This window comes from Enoplosus armatus, chromosome 3 (assembly GCF_043641665.1).
Source record: "Enoplosus armatus isolate fEnoArm2 chromosome 3, fEnoArm2.hap1, whole genome shotgun sequence".
NCBI classification, from domain to species: domain Eukaryota; kingdom Metazoa; phylum Chordata; class Actinopteri; order Centrarchiformes; family Enoplosidae; genus Enoplosus; species Enoplosus armatus.
In genome coordinates this window covers 5,424,002-5,444,070 of record NC_092182.1, presented here as the reverse complement: position 1 = coordinate 5,444,070, position 20,069 = coordinate 5,424,002, and the positions used below count along the sequence as shown (strand labels likewise).

Sequence of the window (20,069 nt, the reverse complement as noted above, 5' to 3'; positions counted from 1 at the left end):
TCAAACTCCTTGTCTGCTCTGCTGCTCCTTGGTAGTGATCAGATAAGCGAAGGGAACAGAGCTCTGTCTATGGGGAGGGATGAAAAAGGAGGACAACAGAGTTCTCTAAAGCCCAGATGTCATCTGACGCCTGGAATGTCCTATGATGGTTTTCCAAACCATCTGACCTACAGTCTGCCTTGTCCTGAAACAAACCCATGCGCGGGTGAAAAGGTGACCCCAGATGTGTTCTCATCTAACATATAATATGTCATCGGGGCTAAGTTGAGCAGATGAAATGAAATGAGATGAAAAGCAATTTCAGATCCCCAAACGAGGGTCTGTTGTGCACTTGTTTGTGAAGTTGCAGTCAAATACAAGAAAAGAACACATCCAAGGAACAAATGTTATGCACTCTGATCTGTTTTTATCCATAATTTATGCAAGGACAAAGAAGAATGCAACACGTTTTTGCATCACTGCTTCTTCCGGTTTGCTAATTATGTTTTAACTTACATGAATTATGAACCATCTGAGTTGGTCTGAGAGTTCAGAAAACATTTGCTCCTTGTTACTTATTCACATCCCGGTTTGTTATGGCATTCTATACTGGCCACATATGTATGCTTGAAGGTGCAACGTGTACAATTTTAGCATCAATACATTATATTACATTACAGTGCATTATGGTAAAGGGTTAAAAGTAAATTCATAAATGTGGACAAATGGGAAAGAACATGTTAAAAATTCACAGTGTGTAAAGTTCATTATGGTCCTATACTTTTTATGGTACTATACTAATTGAATGTGAAATACGTTGTTTCTGCTGTGTACCGTGTCAGAGCGATACTCAAACACGTCACTAGATGGCGCATTGATCTTGGGTGGGACTTAAAACGACCTCGAGGCTATCGCTGCAGAATAAATGCTGCAGTCGAGCGAAGAAGAAGCTGAAGTTTTGCCTCTTTGTGTTTTTACTCTCAGGTGGGTTTAAAGTCTTCAGAATCACACCAGTGTACACCAGTGTGCACCAGTGTACACCAGTATAAGGTATAAGAGTGTTTGGAACCGTTGGTGAAAGTGAGCGGTTTTACGGTAATGTGTTTCACTAGAGATGATTAGCTATGCTAGGCTAGCGGACTTTTGCTAACACAGAAGCGTCACGTTCACAGTACAGTAGAGATGCTAAGGAGTCGCGCCAACGGGGTTTTGTTTTGTTTTAACCAATTTTGAGTCATATTTAGTATCATTTTATATGTAGTAAAATACTTTTTGTGAGTTGCTAATGATTTGGAAGAGGTGTAAACGCAGTAGTGTGTGAATGTTATTGCTTTATATGTTAATGCAATTAATTCATACTGGTTATTGAGCATTTACTTGTGTTAACTTGTGTATTTTGATGTGCAGAATAAATCCTGCAGTCGAGCTAAGGAGAAGGTTAAGTTTTGCCTCTTTGTGTTTTTACTCTCAGGGTTTATTCACACAGCCCACGTTCATCTTGAGAAATGATCAGAGTTACCTGCAACCATCACAATCCAGTGACTTTGTGTTCGCTGAGTTGAATGTCATTCAAATTTCCTTACTTTTGTGGCACAATAGAGACACTAACACTACCTCAGGTGTGCCATTAATATGAAATCATGTCTATTTAGTACGACTTAGAAGTCCTGTTCAATCACCTGCATTACTTTTGCTGCAGCAGAAAACATTTGAATCCAAAGATTATGAGCCAAGATCTGAAGTCTTTTTTTTAAATATGATTTCTAAATGAATTTATGGATGGTTATCTTGAATGACATTGGACATGCTAACAACTGTTTGGAGTGAGTCTGTTATGTCTGTTATGTCTCTGTATTTTGATTTGACTGAGTAATGATTCTGAGAGTAAATGGTGTGATGTTTGTGTCAAATTGTGTGGATTGGATTTGGATGCTGTTTGATCAGAGCGCATTATCTTTTCACACACGAATAATACCTTCATATTCCTTTACATCCCTAAATGCCATAGAGGACAGACTGACCAATAGTGTGTGCTACATACCCATCGGTAGGATTCATTGCATCTTGCCTCTCTTTGTGATGGCAGGCTTTTTCGCCCTGCCTTTGAGTGTGACCATTTAGAACAGCTATAAACACTTTGGCCTTAGATGGTAGTTCCTTTCAAGCATACCTTGGCCTTCAGATTCTCCTGATGACCCCTTGTTGGGGTCCCAATCCCTGAGACTAGCAGTGTCTTATATTTCTTTCATATATTAATAACACCAAGTTATTACAATTAATGCAGCTGCAGCTTTTAGTATAGGTTTGTATAATGCACTTTATATGTTCATAATAACAGTCCTACGCTGCCCTTGAAGATACAATGTAAGGATGTTTTGTGTGTTAAACTCTTTAGCGTCGGATACAGTGCTGACGTGAGATTATCTGCTTACATTCCCATGTACCCCCCTCCTGTGCTATTCCCTAATGGATTTTTTTCCTTCTCTTTCTCTCTTCTCTGCCACTTTGCTCCTGACCTAGATTGTTGTGGGAGAATGTGAGTCACTCTTGGGCTGATCAGGGGTCAACTCTGCCATCAGGGCTTTTATGAGGTGCAGAAACCCTAATGGGTTTTACTGAAACCCACTACTCTGACCTGACAACAGCCTGTTCCCTTCGGGTGCTGTGAGCCAGACTTGCCTTCATGCGTTCCTTATGATTCTTTATGGGATCGAAACAATACTGCTGACTCAGGGATCTTGATAGTAGGAAACATAGAGATTCATGAAATGTTGGTCAATAGATAAACATAGAATAACAATGGCAGGCCACAATGCCCACATTAAGGTATACAGTGAGACACTGGTGTCACGTATGGTATAGACATAGACGAGGAGCGAGTCATTTCTGATTATTGTGGACCTCCATTGGGGACCAAAGACTTGCATGATTTATACTGCATTTCTGGCCATCATGTTCTCTGAAGTCACACGATTGGGCCACTAAATTTTAGAGATTGAGCCTGAACCTGAAGCGGTAAGGGGTCACGTCTGTGGACTCCAGCTCTTTGAGCCAATGGGAAGATTTTAGGGTCCCCAGACATGAGGGGCGTCACTCCCTTTAGGGTCCTGAGAAGTGGGGCGTGTCACTTCCCTTTCTGCCGCAAAAGCCTAAAAACAAATAGGTCTACTTTTACAGTTAACATAACTCTTTTTCACTCAGAATGAAAACATAATAGTACCATTTACATCGGTGTAAAAGCTGTGCTACAAGTAAAATATAATCAAATCTGTAACATAACTAGCTGAGAAAGTTAAATATTAAATGAGAAAGTCCTACTGGGCAAATATAACTATCTACCGTCTCTAACCAGCAGTAGCACTCAACATTAGTGAGGTGTGAAAATATAGAGACGGTTCAGACTTAATGCTAACATTAGCCGGTCAAGATTCGCTTGTTGTACTGAGGCCTCTAACAACAGATATTTCGACTTGTCATAGAAGGACAAGCACAGATGCTACTAATAACATTAACAATGGCTCTGTTCTATTCAAGTATTCTAGTTAAATCATGATAGTGTGATAGTGGAGCCACCGAAGCACCTAAATGGAATGCAGCCATCATTAAATTATTTACACCAGTGCATTTCCTACTGTGACATGTCCTTCATGAAAAAGGCCTATCGATTGCCATTTGGCTCAGCTTACGGTAGCCTGTAAAGGACAGAAATAAATGAGAGTTTCAAAATAGTATGTGAAAGTAGTTAATTACGTCTAAGGAAAACAGAATACATCATGATGCACAATAACACTGTTTCGTGGCTTGTTGCCACTTTATCATTGAGCAGTTGAAAATTATAGTGATTTGTCAAAGGCCACTCTGGTCATCTTGTCGAGAAATGAGTATTGATGAATCTCCCACGGGTATACTCTGATTATCTAGCACTATTGAACATCTGAGTTAATGAACCTTTAAGTACTGATCAAGCTTCATCTGAATGTATTAACTGATGGGGATTAGGAACTCGCATAATCCATACCTATTAGGCCCAGAGGTGAAGACACTGATAGAAACAGAGAGCAAATCTCCTCCCGCGTCCTTTCGTTGGAGGTGTTTTACCTTCCAATAGTTTCATTACAAACACAAATGCAATGTGTATGTTTTATACAAATGTGCATACATATCTCTTTAACAGGTACAACTTTATTCCAAGGATCCAGAGGGTTCTGGGCAGAACATGGAAAACATCCAGTATCAAGCCAATCACAATGAAGGGGGGGAGCATTCCATTCTTATAAAATATAGAGCTTTAATTTATTAGTCAGCAACAACAATGGAAAGGGAAGATAGAGTAATTTACACAAGTCATTACAATAACATCACCTCTGTGCATTTAGTTTTTTTCTTTTTTTCCATAAAGTCTGATGATGCAAAAATACAAAACAAACAAAAACACTCAAAAACTACAGACACAGTTTTAAAAATACCAACAAATTGTACAACCTTTCTTTGCATTTTCTTTTTTTTTTTTTTTCTTTTTGCTGGATAACCCCTGGTCTCATTTGGAGGAGACGATCAGGAGCTGTGATTGATTCTGAGAATGCGGACAGATATCCCAAATTGAGGAGCAGATACAGATACCCCTGTATGAATTATGGATGCATCTTCCCAGAGGCATTCAAGACCACTTCTACACAGCCTGAATACAAGCCAGACAATGTCTATTAAAAGCCTTGAGATGTCAGAATGATTTGAAAATGGATTTGCACCTTGTTCCAGATGGTTTTTTTTTACTGCTCATATATTCTTTGACATGAATTTTACTTCCTGGAGAACTGCTGTACTAATGTTCTTCATAGCACGGCGTACTAGAGGGTGAGCATTAAAATTCTAATCAATATCACTCATCTTTTAATAACAGCCCTCTCATCAAATTCAAACTGCCTTTGTCTACATAATTAACATGCCATCATTGTATGATTTTTAAATGATAGTTTCCCCCTTTATGTGCTATCCAAAAACACGAATGCGAGATAATTTCACTTAATACTCGGACAAAATCTATATTTTTGTCAATGAAAAGATGTATCATGCTCTATACAGGGTATATTTGAAATGAGGGCGTCTTTAAAGCATTCGTTTTCCACATTTTCCTGTACTGACAATGTCCCTCAGAGACCATACTGTACACCCCTAGAGATGAAAAACTGAAAAAAAAACGACCACACAGTATCTTATCAGAATTACAGTACAAATACAGGTTCATGCACACAATGAAAGCCAGCTTCCCAATATTTTGGTTAGTGTCACAACATTGTTACAATGCTCTGTTGTGTATATGGGCAATTCTTTTTTTTTTTTCCACATATGAATGTCAAAGGAGGAAAGAACAAAAGTTGTCTCATGTGCTCAGAGCTAACAACTGCTGCCTGATCTGGGCACCTCTTTCATCTTAAATTGGATTTGTGTTTTTTTTTTAACAGAAGTCAACCATGAGTTGCCCGAGTGTGCTTGTTGCATTTGGCCCCAGCCAATGTCCCTTGAAAGTAAAAAAATAATGCCCTTTGTGCAAAACCATGAGCCTTTATTGCACCTCAATCTCAGTTCAAAGGATGTTTGCATTTGAAAAGAACCCAACCGTTATATTTCCAAATAGATTTCATAAAAAACTGATCTGACGCTTGCTTCTTTCATCTATGTGTCCTTTTTAAACTTGAGCTCACAGCCAGCACAAGCTGCGCGTTACTCAGAAGTAGAGTACGATTGAAGAATTAGGATCTGGGCTGTAAGGTAGCAAAGATGCTGCATCATTTTACAATCAATCCTCCAATCGAGGAGGAAATAGAAGAAAAAAACAAAAACAAAGGGCAAGCACCAGTTTCCTATTAAAAGGCCCAATTACACCAGTGAGTCATCTGTACTTCTGGGTTCCCATGGAGAAAGTACTGTTTCCCCACAATAACTGGGACCAGGTGTTGATGGTCCCCTTGCAATATTAAGTCTCTATCCGCATGCAGCCACCACGAGGAGGTTGCATCTCAGGCGTTCCTGGAGTGTCCAGAAATAAAACAGTCCTGGCATCGAGTCAAAGCAAGCAAGAAACAACAGAGATCCCATCACCCCTCATCAACAACTCATTTCCCCGTCACAGAGAGCTTCTCGTAGCTCGCCCCTAACAGCTTACACGCCTGATAAACACATTCCAAACAGTCGCCAAGGTCATATGATGCTGACAGATGAGTTTTGTAATGACAGTAACAGCAACAATAAAATTAACAACATCAATAATAACAATAATATTTGCCCCAAAGGTACCTATACACAAAGAGCATGTTTTTTTCTATAAGTACAAAGAAATCCACAGAATGATACTATATACAACCTACAATAAATACTGTGTATCATATATCTTACTGTTTGAGAGGATGTATGTGGGGTTTTGTTTGGAAGCCTCTTCTTTCTCAGTTTGCTTCTTTTTTTTTTCGGTTTGTGGATTTTTTTCACGTTGCTACTCTCCATGAGTCTCTCCCAGTTTTCACAGGGTGCGGGGGGGGGGTGGTTGAGGGTGTTTCCGACACAAAGCTGGGCTCCTCATGTCTCTACCTCGTCCTGCTCCTCTTCCTCCTCCCCCTCCCCGTGATGCCGGCGGTTGCGGGGCTTCTTCTGCTCCTTGAACTCCTTCAGGTCTTTGGCCTTGAGGGCGCCCAGCAGCGGGTCTCCGAACTGCCAGTAGTCCTGGCAGTACTGATTGATCAGGCTCATCTCTGGCTGGCTCAGGATGGTCAGCAGGTCCTTGTACTGGCCTGCGCTGGGGGTCCACTGGGTGCTGCTGGAGTGGAGAGAAGACGGCACCAGCCCTCCTCCGCCCTCCACCAGCACGTTGTTGACGGCCCGGCTCGACAGCACCACCAACTGCAGCTTGACCAGCGAGTGTTTGAAGTTCTTCTCCGTGGCCGTACATTGGTACATGCCAGAGTCAGAGGGCTGCAGAGACCGCAGGAGTAGACCTTGCTCTGTCTTCAAAATCCGACCATCAGACCGCATCTGCAGGGACAGAGTAAAATATACTATAATATATGTACTGCACAACAAATCTGGTGAAAAATGATGAAAATGTATTTTCCGTGAACCTGGCTGAATGAATAACTAACTAAACTATCTACACCTCCTGTATCACGGAAAGTCCTATTGCTTTGACTACCAACGCACTGTACAGACAGCAATCACCTGGATTTCTGTGATTCTGAAGAAAAAGCCTGAATCCGATGACTGCGTGCCAAAATCTGAAGTTATACGCTATTGCATCTTTTTCTCTGATGTCTAAATGGATTTACGGACGTCGACCCTTGATGGACATCTGAGATCCTGACACCACTGTAAAGAGTGAGTTAGAGCTGTGTACGATGTCTCTGGGTTTCAGTTTGACTGCGTTATGACTCTGTGCAGTGTTGTATTGTTTGTATAGGGTGACACATCAGTGGGCGGGGCAACAAATATTCCTGTTCGTATCTGTTCATATACGAATAATGAATTCGTATTCGTTTATCTACCCTATCGTCACGGCCTGCACGGTGGATTCATATCCTTAAAAAAACAAAATCAATCAATTCAAATGTGTTCAAACAGTAACTCGATTAATCCATCTCTTTCTCTACATCCACACCCAGGAATCTGATTAGGAGCTTTTTTAGCTCAGAGTCAGACGTGCGAGGCAGCCGCAAAGTCGGCTCTGCCTGTGGGATTCCAGACCATCCAACAGAATACACAATAAAAGAGCAACACTACATAGCTTCACAATAAAACTTTTAACTAGTGCCTCAGGGTTATATATCATAGCAGCGGGCTTTTTCACAGATCCCCTTTATGTGTCCTTCCCTTGGGCCTGAGGACAGTCAGAGAGGTCCGTGTGAGAAATCAGGCATCATTCAATCAGAGCCTGGATCGCTTAATCACGTTAACAGATCATCAGAAAAGAAGAGTCATTTTTCAGATGTGTCATGCGGCATATAACTCTCCATCTCTCCATGACAACAACATGAAATGAAATGCTGTGGTGATGGTGGAGTGACTCCAATATGGAAATGTCCAAAAAATAACACTAACTGCCACTAACCCATGTCAGTAAGGTTCAAGCCAATTAAATACTTCAGGAAGTTTACATTGTGCTTCATACTGGATGAATATGCACAAACACAATATGCTTATAAAACCAGAATCTTTGAGGAACACATGACGTGGCGGCTCACCTCTTTCCTGCGGTCGCTGTTATCTCTCTGCAGATGCCATTTGATGACGGCATGTGGAGAGCGGGCCTGACATTCCAGGAAGGTACTGCTCCCCTCCACCCCGTACTGCACCATCTCCAGAGTGTTCTTATTTGCTGCAGGGCAGAGAGGGAGGGGGGGGGGGGTGATTTCCATGGCAACCAAAATACTCATTACCATGAACTCCTGAGGACCAAAACCTCAGTTGTGGCAATTACAAAGTCCTTTTAGCAATACTGCTTTCACAGATAAAGCTGCCAGAAGACATTCAATACATCATTACAGCCCGTAACAATGGAGCAGCGATAATGACATGTATCGTTATTTTCAACCATGTTCATTAACAACAAACAAATAGAAGCAAAAAAGACACAGAAAAGAAAACTCGGGCGCCTTACCGTTGGAGTTGAAGCCTCGGCATTGGCGGATCGGGTTCCCGTACTTGACGTCCTGCCTCCGGCTTCGTCTAAAGGGGTCAGACCAGTGTTGCCGGATAAGGAGAGAAAAGAGCATAAAGCAACCGCAAGCCATTCGAAGCCATTCAACAATACATCAATCCATCAATCCATTAAAGTATTTATATGGATCCCACCACAATCCACCACCACCACCACAAGACATTATGTTATTATGTTGCTGCATTACAGGGATGTGAATTTCCATCATTTACTGGCTAAACTTAAAATATATACTGTATATATAATATAAGTGTTAACATTAGTGTTAATATGATGATTCTACTATTAACAGATTACAATGCCATTAAAAAGCCATTCAGCCATCCAGGCGGCCTGATTTGTGCATCGTTCAACACACTGATCAAGTCACTAGTTGTGTAGTTAGTTGTTAGTTGTGTAGTTAGCGTAGCTCATGCTAACACTGCTGTTGGTGCTCACCTCTTCTGCGAGGCAGAGTAACGGGAGCAGGACTTGCCATCCCAGGCACAGTAAGGGTCCCGGGCCAGACAGCAGTCGGCACAGGCCTCGCCGTACACGTCACACCGGTGAAGAGCCAACTGGGTCAGCCCTACCCCAGATGACACATACAGCTGTTGCTATTGAGAGAGAAGAGGACGGGAAATGGTGTCATACACAATGCTAGAGAACAGTTTGATAGTGAAATTGCACTGAGCAGAGCCAAATATATGGACGCAAATAATGGCAGTTATCGAAAGTCAGTTTCAAGTTGTGCAATTTCAAAGCCTTTATTTCCAGTATATATATATATATATATATATATTTTTTTTTTTTTTTTTTTTTTTTTTACAGTTAATACATTCAGAAAGACAATTCAAGGGCCACATATTCAAAACCTTTTATGATTCAATAAGCTCAATTTGGATCTAAAAATGCAAGTCAAGTAAAAAAAATGTGGTGGCTTAAATTGACAAATTCTACTAAAACTTCTGATATGAGATGCAGACTTGAACATCTGGGATACCAAGGATGAGCAATCAGGCATGGATACTCCTATGTGAATTTGTGAACCCGAAGAAATATAGTATTCAGTGACTTACATGATCCAAATCTTTATGGCCATTATTTGCTTCCATACAAAGACTTCACAAACCCAGATGGACGTAATGACATAAGTGTAAAATCTAGTCCTGCACTGTGCGGAGGCAGCAGAAGCATCTGGGAGAATATTGAGCTCATCTCTATCAGGTTGCCTTCATAATTTTATGATCAGCTGTTTGAAATCTGTCAGTCTGGCAGGCTGTGTGTAACACTAACTCTCTGTCTGTTGAATGATGTCATAGCATACAGAAGGGGCCAAGTATTTGAATCACATTGAAAGACACTAAACTTTTAATGTCTTTTCCATATTTCTCTCTTCATTGTCTCCCTCGGACTTGCAGCCTATTCTATGAATCATGACGGGAAGCAACAGTGAAGCACAGCTGTATGCATGTAGCTTGTAACCTTTTCAAACTGCATTCATTTCGTTCCCTTTCTTTGGAAGATGCTTTCTTTTCTCTTCATGTGAGCAAAAGGTTAAGAGAATCAGTTGCACAGGCACACTTACTCTTTTGGATGAGATCTTCATTGTTGTAATCGGAGTAGGGACCTTGATAGAAAAAAAAGTGTGTGTTATCTTTACAGCACCTGAAAACGTATACACAGAGCAACCAGCTAATTGGAAAAAGAAGATAAGAAAGGATGAGACAATTATGACAAAGCAAAACAGAGAGCAAACACGGAAGTGCGAAGAAGGTCAGATAAAATATAGAATACCTTGTAATAAAAGCTTACCTTGAAAACCTCCACCTCCTCCAGGACCAGCTCCTCAGTCTGCAGGTCGTCTCTGGGCAGAACGATGACTTTCTGAACCGTTCCCTTGTCTGTGGACCACAACACACACACACACCTGTCAGCTACATACCTGCAACCTCACACCCTTCTGCCTGTCAACAGCCCCTTGGAGTCCCATTTTATTCTCTCAGCAACCTCCAACAAGGGATAATCCTCGCATCAACAGGCTCCACTGTACTCCTCCCCTCTGTTTCGTAGCCTCTCTTCAGTTTAACCTTTACTCAAATGACGTGAAGCTCTGTCTCACTTAGCGTACTCACTGCCGCCACCATGACAAACCTCCTCTGTCATCCTCAGCTCCCTTCTCGCCTTAAGACATTCCCTGGCCTTCCGTGGCATGTTTGATTTCTGTAAAGAGTTCGGCATTCCTGTGAGCAGGATACCTGAGATTTATTATGGCTTCTGCATTGAGCCCCGATGCAGGGCTGAATGGCTGCCTCTGACAACAACTGAAAGGACACACATTCCTCCACAGCGGCCGCCATCGCGCACAAACCCATTAGTCTCCTCCCCGTAATGCACAGACACACAAAGAATCCAGTTAAGTCATATGCAACATGTGAGCGCTGCACACGGTGCTACTCTCATACTGGGGCCTTATTAAAGGTTCAAGGCACTCAGACAAACAGATAATCTCTCTTACACCAGTGGGCAAGATTAAGGTGATGGATATCCTGTACCACCCCTCCTCCTCCTCCTCCTCCTCTTCTTCTTACCCCCTGTTTCTTTTCTCTCCCTCCCGCTGTTGATCCATCCCTGCCCTCCAGGTACAAATCTCCTGTTGTTTACTTCATGTGAATAGAGCGAGGTACAAACCCTTTGATTGGTTAAATCTCCACAAAAGGCAAGAATGCTTTTCTGTTAATGATAAATGATTGCAGGGGAGACAAGCCCTCCACTTACATGGGATTTATTTCCATGGGGGGGATTTTTTTCTCCATTATTCAACTTTGCTGACACTGTCATTCACCATTCTGACTCGAATCAAAGGGTTCATGGGTTCAGACTGACTTCAAGTACACGTTAGTCACTTAGAAATAACCCTAAAAAAAGCTGTGATGATTTTATAAGCAGACAAAAAAACTGTCAAATTAAATCCTACTTAAAGTTTACAAAACACTCACCAGTTCCCAAGAAGAGCACTTCATAGTTGCCATCTGCAGCTGTCACCTGGTCCACAGTGATGGTGGTGAACTCATAGTCCACGTTAGTCCGAACCACCAGGGGGCGCTTGTGTACCGGGTACACGGCATTGTACATGGCAGGGTGATTCCTCATAAAGTTAATCACTTCATCTGGATAGTCCTTGGTGGACTTCATGTTGGGGGTGAACGTACCTCCAGGGCACTGAAAGAGAAACAGAAGCATTAACATTTCGAGCATTGGCCAAAACCCCATGAAAAAAATGGACATATTCACATAAAAAGCATATTTGACAGCCTGGCTTACAGTAGTATTTGGAGTTTGGTTATGCTGATACCTGCATCTTGTTCAGATGGTTTCTATTTGAGGTCTAAGATGCCATCTTGCTGTGCGAGTCGTGTGTGGGGTCAGTGTGGATGTTAAACTCACCGTGCCGGGTCGAGGGTAGGGGATCTTCCCAGTGTAGGCGACCCACTGGTAATTGGGACCCTCCTTGTGGGCGAAGGGTCCGTTGAAGACCATGCGGATGTCTGCCATGGAGTAGACACAAACTGCTGAGCCTTTGAAGACAGACCTGTGAAGAGAAAGTAAAGGAAGAGAAAGAAAAAAAGGTCAAGAAAATGTATCTCACAAATTCTCGGAAAATGTATCTTAAAATAGAGCCTATTACTGTTATTGTGCATAAAAAGTCTGTTACAGTACACTAACCCAGAGACAGAGAAGACTCCATATATTACAGGGTTTTTTGTATCCTGTGTTGGCTGTATGTAAACATCTCCTGCAAGAAAAAAAGAGAGAAATCACGTCAGTGCAAACAGAATGGGTGAAGGAAACATCACGCTCCACAGCACAAGCACTCTTCTTTACTAATATTTACACAGCTTTCAGTCAATCCAACCTCTGTTAGCTAGAGAGACCTTTAGGCTACATCTCCCCGGAAGGAGGGATGCACTAACAAAGAAGCTAAACCTTCATCTCTGTTGAAAACACATGGAACCCACTACTGGATCTGGATAAGAGCAAAGTCAGATCTTGTGTTGTGACTTTATGCTTCTCCCTGAAATCCATAATTGTATCAAAAGAATAAAGGTCAGGGGTTCATGTGAGAATGTCTCTGCTGCTTATCAAATGTTTGTGTGAATGTGGGCGAGTAATTGCCTTCAGTTTGGCCACAATAGTTCACAACAGACTAAGAGTCTGCAGCCATGCTAAAGGCTGTATGAGGCTGCACTTAAACACAGCAGTGCTTTGAGCTAAATAAGCAAAAAGGACGAGAAACATTAGCTTACAGTCTAATAAGAGGGAAAAAAAAAGTGAGTCTCAGACAGCCCTCCTGACATTCTCATATCCTGCTGACGGAAACATTAGGTGTAAAACTACAGCAATCAACTTTGTGCAACAGGAAACTGAACAATGGCCTCAGGAAGGACACGTAAGGTGGAGGTCTTATTGACAAGATAACACAAAGAACCCGAACCTTGAGAGGCTTTATCACCTAACCATCCTAAGCGAAGCAATGCAATCCAAACACCACAGCAGTGACATTTAGCAGCAGAGCAGTGAAATCAAACAGTCTGGTTCTCTACAATCTAGACTGGAACAAAGTCATTGCTGAACCTCCTGAGACTGCTCGTGAGGAGACAGAAAATTTAAACAAAATGTGCTTCTCTTCCAGCGTTCATAGTTAATGTCTTTCACTTGGAGGGAAAGGAAATATCTCTTCTCTCCCAAAGGAGAACTGCATTATATACTCTTGTGCCAATTCTGGAGGTCTCTAAATCACCAACACTCACATGCTCTACTGGGTGCTACAGGGCTCTGACACTGGACACTGCCTGATTTAGATTATCCTTTTGTTGATACTGAGCAAAGGTCCACAGGAACAAATAAAGACAAGCGAAACATGTGATGGGTGATAAGTCTCTCTCCTGTTTGGTACCTGACCTAAATACTTGTCCCAGGAGGCACGTTCATCGCCAACAATAGGACAAGGGCCTTCGGCACAAAACGGAGAATGTACTCCCAACCTAGTTGCTCAGGGAAATGACCGCAGAGTAAAGGCGTGATTTGCGAGAGATGAAGGTATCAAGCTATAAATATGACTATTAGAGCTTGGAAAGTGTGGAAACAGAAGGAGAACTGATCGATGCAAGAAAAGTATACCAATTGAGATTTATGCACTTGCAGTCCCATATAGACCAGGATGAGAAATTAGCTGTCAGGTGGCTATACAGATAGAATGATACATGGAGGGGGTGAGCATTGTCTTTGAATCTGAACTGCTGGGTTCTGGTCCGTCCAGATTAGTGAGTCTGTACAGTCAAGCCTTCCTCTGGGGACTGTCTACAACCGTGAGCTCATTCCTGGAGAAAAGGATAAAGCTGAGATAGCAGGCACATTGTCCTTATTTCTCAGTAGCTACTAAATTCCCCAAAGTCACACCCATACACGCACACACGCACACACACACACACACACACACACACACACACACACACACCACCATGCCATCTTCCACAGCTGCCGCAGCCAGAGCAGTGGAACGGTCATGGGTTAGCATGGACGCAGCACGACGGGCTGTCATGGGTGTCACACAACAGATGATCCTTGTCATGACATACAGCTGTTGGACTGCAGAAATGAGCAATTTGCACGCAAGAACAGTGTGCGAATGAGGAGTAAGACACCGCTGAGGCCAAGATAGAGCTATCACGGACAGTCGCTAACAGATCATGGCTTCGGGAAAACATGGGGGAAAAAAACGTGATTTGCAATAAAAGCTATCCTGATGGGCAGTGATGACTTGTGATGCTCCAGGGGATCTCGTGTGTTAATAACAGCTAGGAAAGGACCCAGATTCCAAAACCGTTTTTCTTACGTTTATATGGCAATAAAATCTCCGCCGCCATACGTTTCATTTCCTCAAATAAGATTTCATTTTCTACTTGATCAGTCTTTGGATTTTTTTTTTTTTTTTGGTAAGTCTTCTCACCATTTCTCTTAAGAGAGGCACTTTTTCTATTTTTATATGATATTATAAAAAAGCATTTCAGCACTGTGTTTTAAATCACTTCGGGTCATTTAGGTACAAGTTGTCAGGTAGAGCCAATAATAGCTACATATTCCAACTGTAAAAACTCCCCAGGTCCCAGGCGTGCTTTGCCATAATACCTTTCTACATAAGACTACCGCGCCAGGAATACAGCTGGTCTGGACATTTCAACAAACTTCTCAGTAACAACTTGTACAGTTGTTTTATTAAAAATCTAGAGAGGAGGAAAGTGTAAGACTCTTGTCACTCATGCGTGGCTAACTGATATTTCTGAACTTGTCCTGGCTTGAAACAATTGTCAGCAGTGTAGTGTAATGCATCTACAGTGCCACTGGATGTATGAAGACTCTTGAAGAAGTAGTTTGACATTATTAGCGTTCTTGCCAAGAGTTTGATGAGAAGATTGATACCACTCTCAGGGGAATATAGCTAGCCTAGCTCTGTCCAACCTTCCAGCACCCTTAAAGTCCATAACAAGTGTAAAAAAAACACGCTTTGTGGTTTTGAGGGGGGGAGTCTCCACAACATTTACACTTTGGTTTTTGTACAGATAAATAAACGATATAACACATGCTAATTAGTGAGCTTTGGACGTGCTGGTAGGTTGATTCTGTTACCTTTGGACAGAACCAGGCTAGCTGTGTCCCCTGTCTCCACTTTTTATGCTAAGCTAAGCTAAGCCGTCTCCTGGATGTAGCTTCATATTAAACGTACAGCCATGAGAGTGGTATCAATCCTCTTACCTAACTCTCAGCAAAGAAAGCGTATTTCTCGAAATGTCCGACTATTCCTTTAATGACCTACATTAGACGTGCATTCAGTGTGCAACAGTTAAAGACCAATTTGCCCTTGTGAAATCCTAAAATCTCCCCAGCGAGAGAGCTTTATAAACATTCAAACTAGACTAGTAAATGTGAAGCCATTAGCGTGAAACTCAATCATATCCAATTACTGTCCCCTCTAGGAGTCCTTGGCAGGGATGGCTGCTGTGCAAAAAGTCTTTCCTTCTCTGTGGGCATGTCTACCCTGTCATGCCTGTCCTTGGTCATTCACCAGCCTGTCCCACTACACATTTACAGTCTGGTTCAAGCAATATCCTTAAAATCATCATCATCAACACCACAGCACGCCTGTGTCAACACTGACCCGACCAGTAAAGACAGAACCCTCATTTGTAAAAGCAAAGTGAGCCCATTCCCACTCAGAACCGCTTTCACATCATTTAGGTGAAGTGGCTGCACACACAAAAAGGCCACAGAGTTTTCAAGTGTGTGTCACTTTTTCAGTTGAAAGTGGGACAGAAATGTCACCTGCAAAAACATAGCAGTGCTTTTAGAACTGCAGGCCGGTTGGGATGAAAGTGAGGAATGTGTCAGCCAGATAAAGAGACAAAAAACGATCATCAGATTCAACAGGCATGGCACTTTTCATTCTTGAGATTAGTTCAAGAGCAACAGTAGCCTCACGCTTCAGTCCCCTACCACTCTTTGGCTCTGTTTTAAACCAGAGAGACAGAAAGAGAAAGAGCTTCCCCTGGAGAGGCTAATAGTCTCACAGTCACAGACATTCCTGCGTGGTGATCTGATCTGCCTGACATCAGGCCACCCCCTTACGCACAAAAAAACAGACATCTTGAATGAAAATGACAACTACAGTGGTGGGATTATGTGTGTCATTCCCATTATAGTATGCTGTATGGGCCATATGATGGGAGTGGGCTGCCATATGGGCCAAGGACTGAGCTCTGGTGTGTGTGTGTGTGTGTGTGTTTGCACAAGTACACTCTTGGCAGGTGCTGCAATCGAAACAGACCCTGCAGTAGACTGTTCTCTACTTAATATTTCAGATGTGATCATACATGACAGGAACCTTAAAATGAATATGTCTGAAATAAATCCAGCCATGTCATTTTGGTCTTTTTTTCTACAGCATTCGATACCTACTGTCAAAATGATTAACTGCAAAAGAAGAGATTCAGTTTCTTTCAGAAAAAACAGGGTGTAACAAAAGTTCTCGGCAAATAAAAAAACTTTTACAGGACGTATTAGTAGTCACAGATGGACACAATAATGTTTTAATACTCTCTTTTATATTTGCTCCTCAGCTGCACAGAAGGTTATGTGTTTAGGTTTAGATTAGTTGATTAATTAAAAACTATTTTGATAATCGATTACACGGTATTTTACTAGAAAAAACACCAACCATTCGCTGGTTCTTAGTGTCTCCAGTGTGAGAATCTGATGCTTTTCTTTGTCACATATGAAAGTAAACTAAATCTCTTTGGTTTTGATATTGGTCAGATAAAACGAGCAATTTGAAGATGTCACCTTGGGTGCTGGGAAATAATAGTGGGCATTTTTCTTTTTTCTGACGTTTTATAGAACAAAAATCTATCCAACATCCCCCACCCACACCAAGTAACTTCAGCTCAAAATACTGAAAGGAACCTCATAATCTCAAGGTCTTTGTACTCACGGAGCTCATCAAAGTGCGTCTCCATGCCGTCGGCCCCGGGCACCGAGCAGATGAGCCTGGCCTTCAGGAAGGTGCTCCACTTGTTGACCAGACAGCAGTGGCCTCCATCGTCATTCTGCATTTGAGAGGGTGGAGACACAGAATAGTTTCTCCATCACTCGCTCAAACTCACATCCTCCTCTGTCTTCCTACTGAAAACAAACCCAGGTGGAGCCACCCACACACACACACACACACACACACACACACACACACACACACACACACACACACACACTATACAGTACATGTTGGTTTGCAAAGCCAGGAAGCTAAAAGGAAGGGGTGGAGGGGGGTGAGATGGTAAACACTGTCTCTTCCTATTTAGACTCTTCCATCTGTGGTGGAGCGAGGCCAGAATCTATCCCAGTAAGAAAGAGCTGAAACCAGTATGTGCTTCCTCCTTGATCATCAGCATCTTCAGAGAATGTCTCACTTTGATAAGGAAACATGTATATTTTAATATTTCATTTTAAAGGGTGGTGGTAGGCTCCACATTCTTCATGCACTTCTGATGAAGCCCAATTTGGGAGCTGACATGTTTTCATAATTTCCAGTGTAATTACAGTACACGGCTGAGTGTATTGCTGGTGGTGAGCAGGGTGCAGAGAATGGCAGTAAGAGCATCCAGATGTGTGGCGAAGTAAGAATGACGGGACCGGGTCTCTGGAGGCTGCGGCAGAGCCCACTGAGAGGGGGATGAGTGTTTGTGTGCCGGGTCAGCGCCTGACCCCCTCAGATAAATACAACGGCGAACAGCTGAGGCAACGAGCACACGTATGCCACATTTTCTCACTCAAAGCCGTGCTCATACAACCCCTGTAATGCTCACACATGCGCGCAAACCTATAGGGGAACACATACACTCACACACTCACACCATATAAACACTATATGATGCCATATGAGCTTTCCAGAGACATTTGTTGTTATTTGTTTTTGTTGCTAAGCTCACTTTGTATTTCTCGGGCATGCAGGCTTCTGTGGAGGAAGTTTAACTGAGAAGGACTCTAAAAGGCAGTGAGTTATTCGCTGCCATGTACACTAAAAGCTTCAAATGTTTTAGGACTACCAGGGAGAGGAGGTCAGAGGATCACAGGGTCAGAGGTCAGAGGGCAATCTCACAGACAGAGGGATGCATTGTAGACGGGAGGGTTAAAGACACATGTGGATTCCAGCACATCAGCGTTGGCCAAATACTAGTTCTGCACCCGTAAACATTCAAACAGTGGGTGACTCGCCTCAGGAGACTCTGGCCTGTTTTTCATATCGATGCAGGTTTTCGTTTCATTATGTTTACACCAAAAAACAAACACGCCTCTCACTGTGTACACACCAGGCAGATGCGCCCTATACGGGACTGGGTCACAGGACTTTGGCCCATCTCCGAGGACTTCTCCCGGAAGAAGAAATACAGCTTGTCGTCGTTTCTCTCCGCGCTGTCGGGGATGAGGTGTACGTGGATGAAAGTGGGGTCTGTGGGGAGAAGAGGTGTTGAGTTGTTTAGGCGAAGGATGAATTTGGGAAAACATCTGGCTGAAATCTTTTATAAACTGTCGGCATTTCCTGTTAATCACTTGTTGAGGGATTCTAACATATGCAAACATATGCAGAATCTTTTCAATACAGCTATACGTTCAGAACCCTGTTTGTCTTGTATATTAAAAGCTGCACAAGCTGGATGAAACCCCTACGCATCATTTATAGGCTAAAGAGGACAGTTACCATTTAACCATCTGGAGTTATACTGATCTGTTCGCATGGCGGTCTTTGTCCCCAAAGTACGGAAAATGGCCGAGTCTGTTCCCATAAAGTCAACATAGACCCCAGCATACAGTTCACCATCTGAGAAAGAGAGAAAACAGTTCAGTTTAGTGAAATTCTTTGACTCTGACATTATTCCAGCACCACCCTTGGCACAAAACACCAAGGCTTTTATTTCAAAATGTATATCTAGAACTTTAATTCACAATGAAGAAGCTCAGCATAACAAAGTCATCATCTACACATTTGTTTTCATTTAGACACAAAGTGGATAACGGGATGATCAAGATGGAAGTGACCAATCGTCGAAAGGCAGCAAAGCAGGGTAATAATTTATTTCATGGGCCCCATAGTTTCTAAAAATGTCCGATAAAGAACTGACATTGCAACTGTACTTTGTTAGGAAGGTTTCAGGAGAGGAATATGTAATTTGTTTTTAATTACAGGGAAAATAGAACACAGCGTTCACGCCCCGTCCCCCTTAGTTGCTGTTGCTATGCCTGTCAAGCTTCATGCAGTTTACAATGAAAGCGGGGGCAGATTTACCAACAGATCATTAGCAGATTTCATTACCTGCAGCTAACTAGTGTAAGCTAATGCCAAAAGTACAGAACAGTACAGAAGTTGGTTGAAAAGTCTCCAGCCAACTGGATGTTCCAGTCTTGAACATGTAATTCTTCTAACATAACCTGTGACCTGCCAAAATAATGAAGTTAGTTAATGACAAGCCGTCAACTAATTAAACCACTGTAACATTTTCTGGTTCTTTTCTTAAAAGCTAAATAAATGCATGGGTACACACTATTTTTACTGCCTCTATCCTCCTTGTAATTAGTATCAACTTATATTGTTCTTTCCAGCAAACTTCCGAGGAAACCACTAAGAAATGACGTGACACGTTAAACAAAGCGTTACCGAAAACAGTGCTCAAACTTCCTGAAACAGCCTTTACACACACTCCATAAAATACGAGCACATCCATGTGTGCAGACTGACAAATGTGTACAACGGCCTTGTTAAGCCACGGGAAGGCAAGGTGTCGGTCCTCCAGCTGCTGCAAGG

The 20,069-nt window shown here is 42.3% G+C and overlaps 1 protein-coding gene across 1 annotated transcript in view; it reads right to left on the bottom strand.

The window, feature by feature from the left end:
• Positions 1 to 20,069, bottom strand: part of sema3fb (sema domain, immunoglobulin domain (Ig), short basic domain, secreted, (semaphorin) 3Fb) — a 65,613-nt gene continuing 45,544 nt past the window's right edge. Inside the window, exons 8-20 of the mRNA XM_070902672.1 lie at positions 18,969 to 19,088; positions 18,580 to 18,719; positions 17,205 to 17,319; positions 12,386 to 12,455; positions 12,107 to 12,251; positions 11,659 to 11,881; positions 10,475 to 10,563; positions 10,248 to 10,289; positions 9,121 to 9,276; positions 8,621 to 8,714; positions 8,205 to 8,338; positions 6,562 to 7,002; positions 1 to 27 (exon numbers count right to left, since the gene is read on the bottom strand). Of these exons, the coding sequence (XP_070758773.1) occupies positions 1 to 27; positions 6,562 to 7,002; positions 8,205 to 8,338; positions 8,621 to 8,714; positions 9,121 to 9,276; positions 10,248 to 10,289; positions 10,475 to 10,563; positions 11,659 to 11,881; positions 12,107 to 12,251; positions 12,386 to 12,455; positions 17,205 to 17,319; positions 18,580 to 18,719; positions 18,969 to 19,088 (1,796 nt within the window). The remainder of the gene's footprint in view (positions 28 to 6,561; positions 7,003 to 8,204; positions 8,339 to 8,620; positions 8,715 to 9,120; positions 9,277 to 10,247; positions 10,290 to 10,474; positions 10,564 to 11,658; positions 11,882 to 12,106; positions 12,252 to 12,385; positions 12,456 to 17,204; positions 17,320 to 18,579; positions 18,720 to 18,968; positions 19,089 to 20,069) is intronic.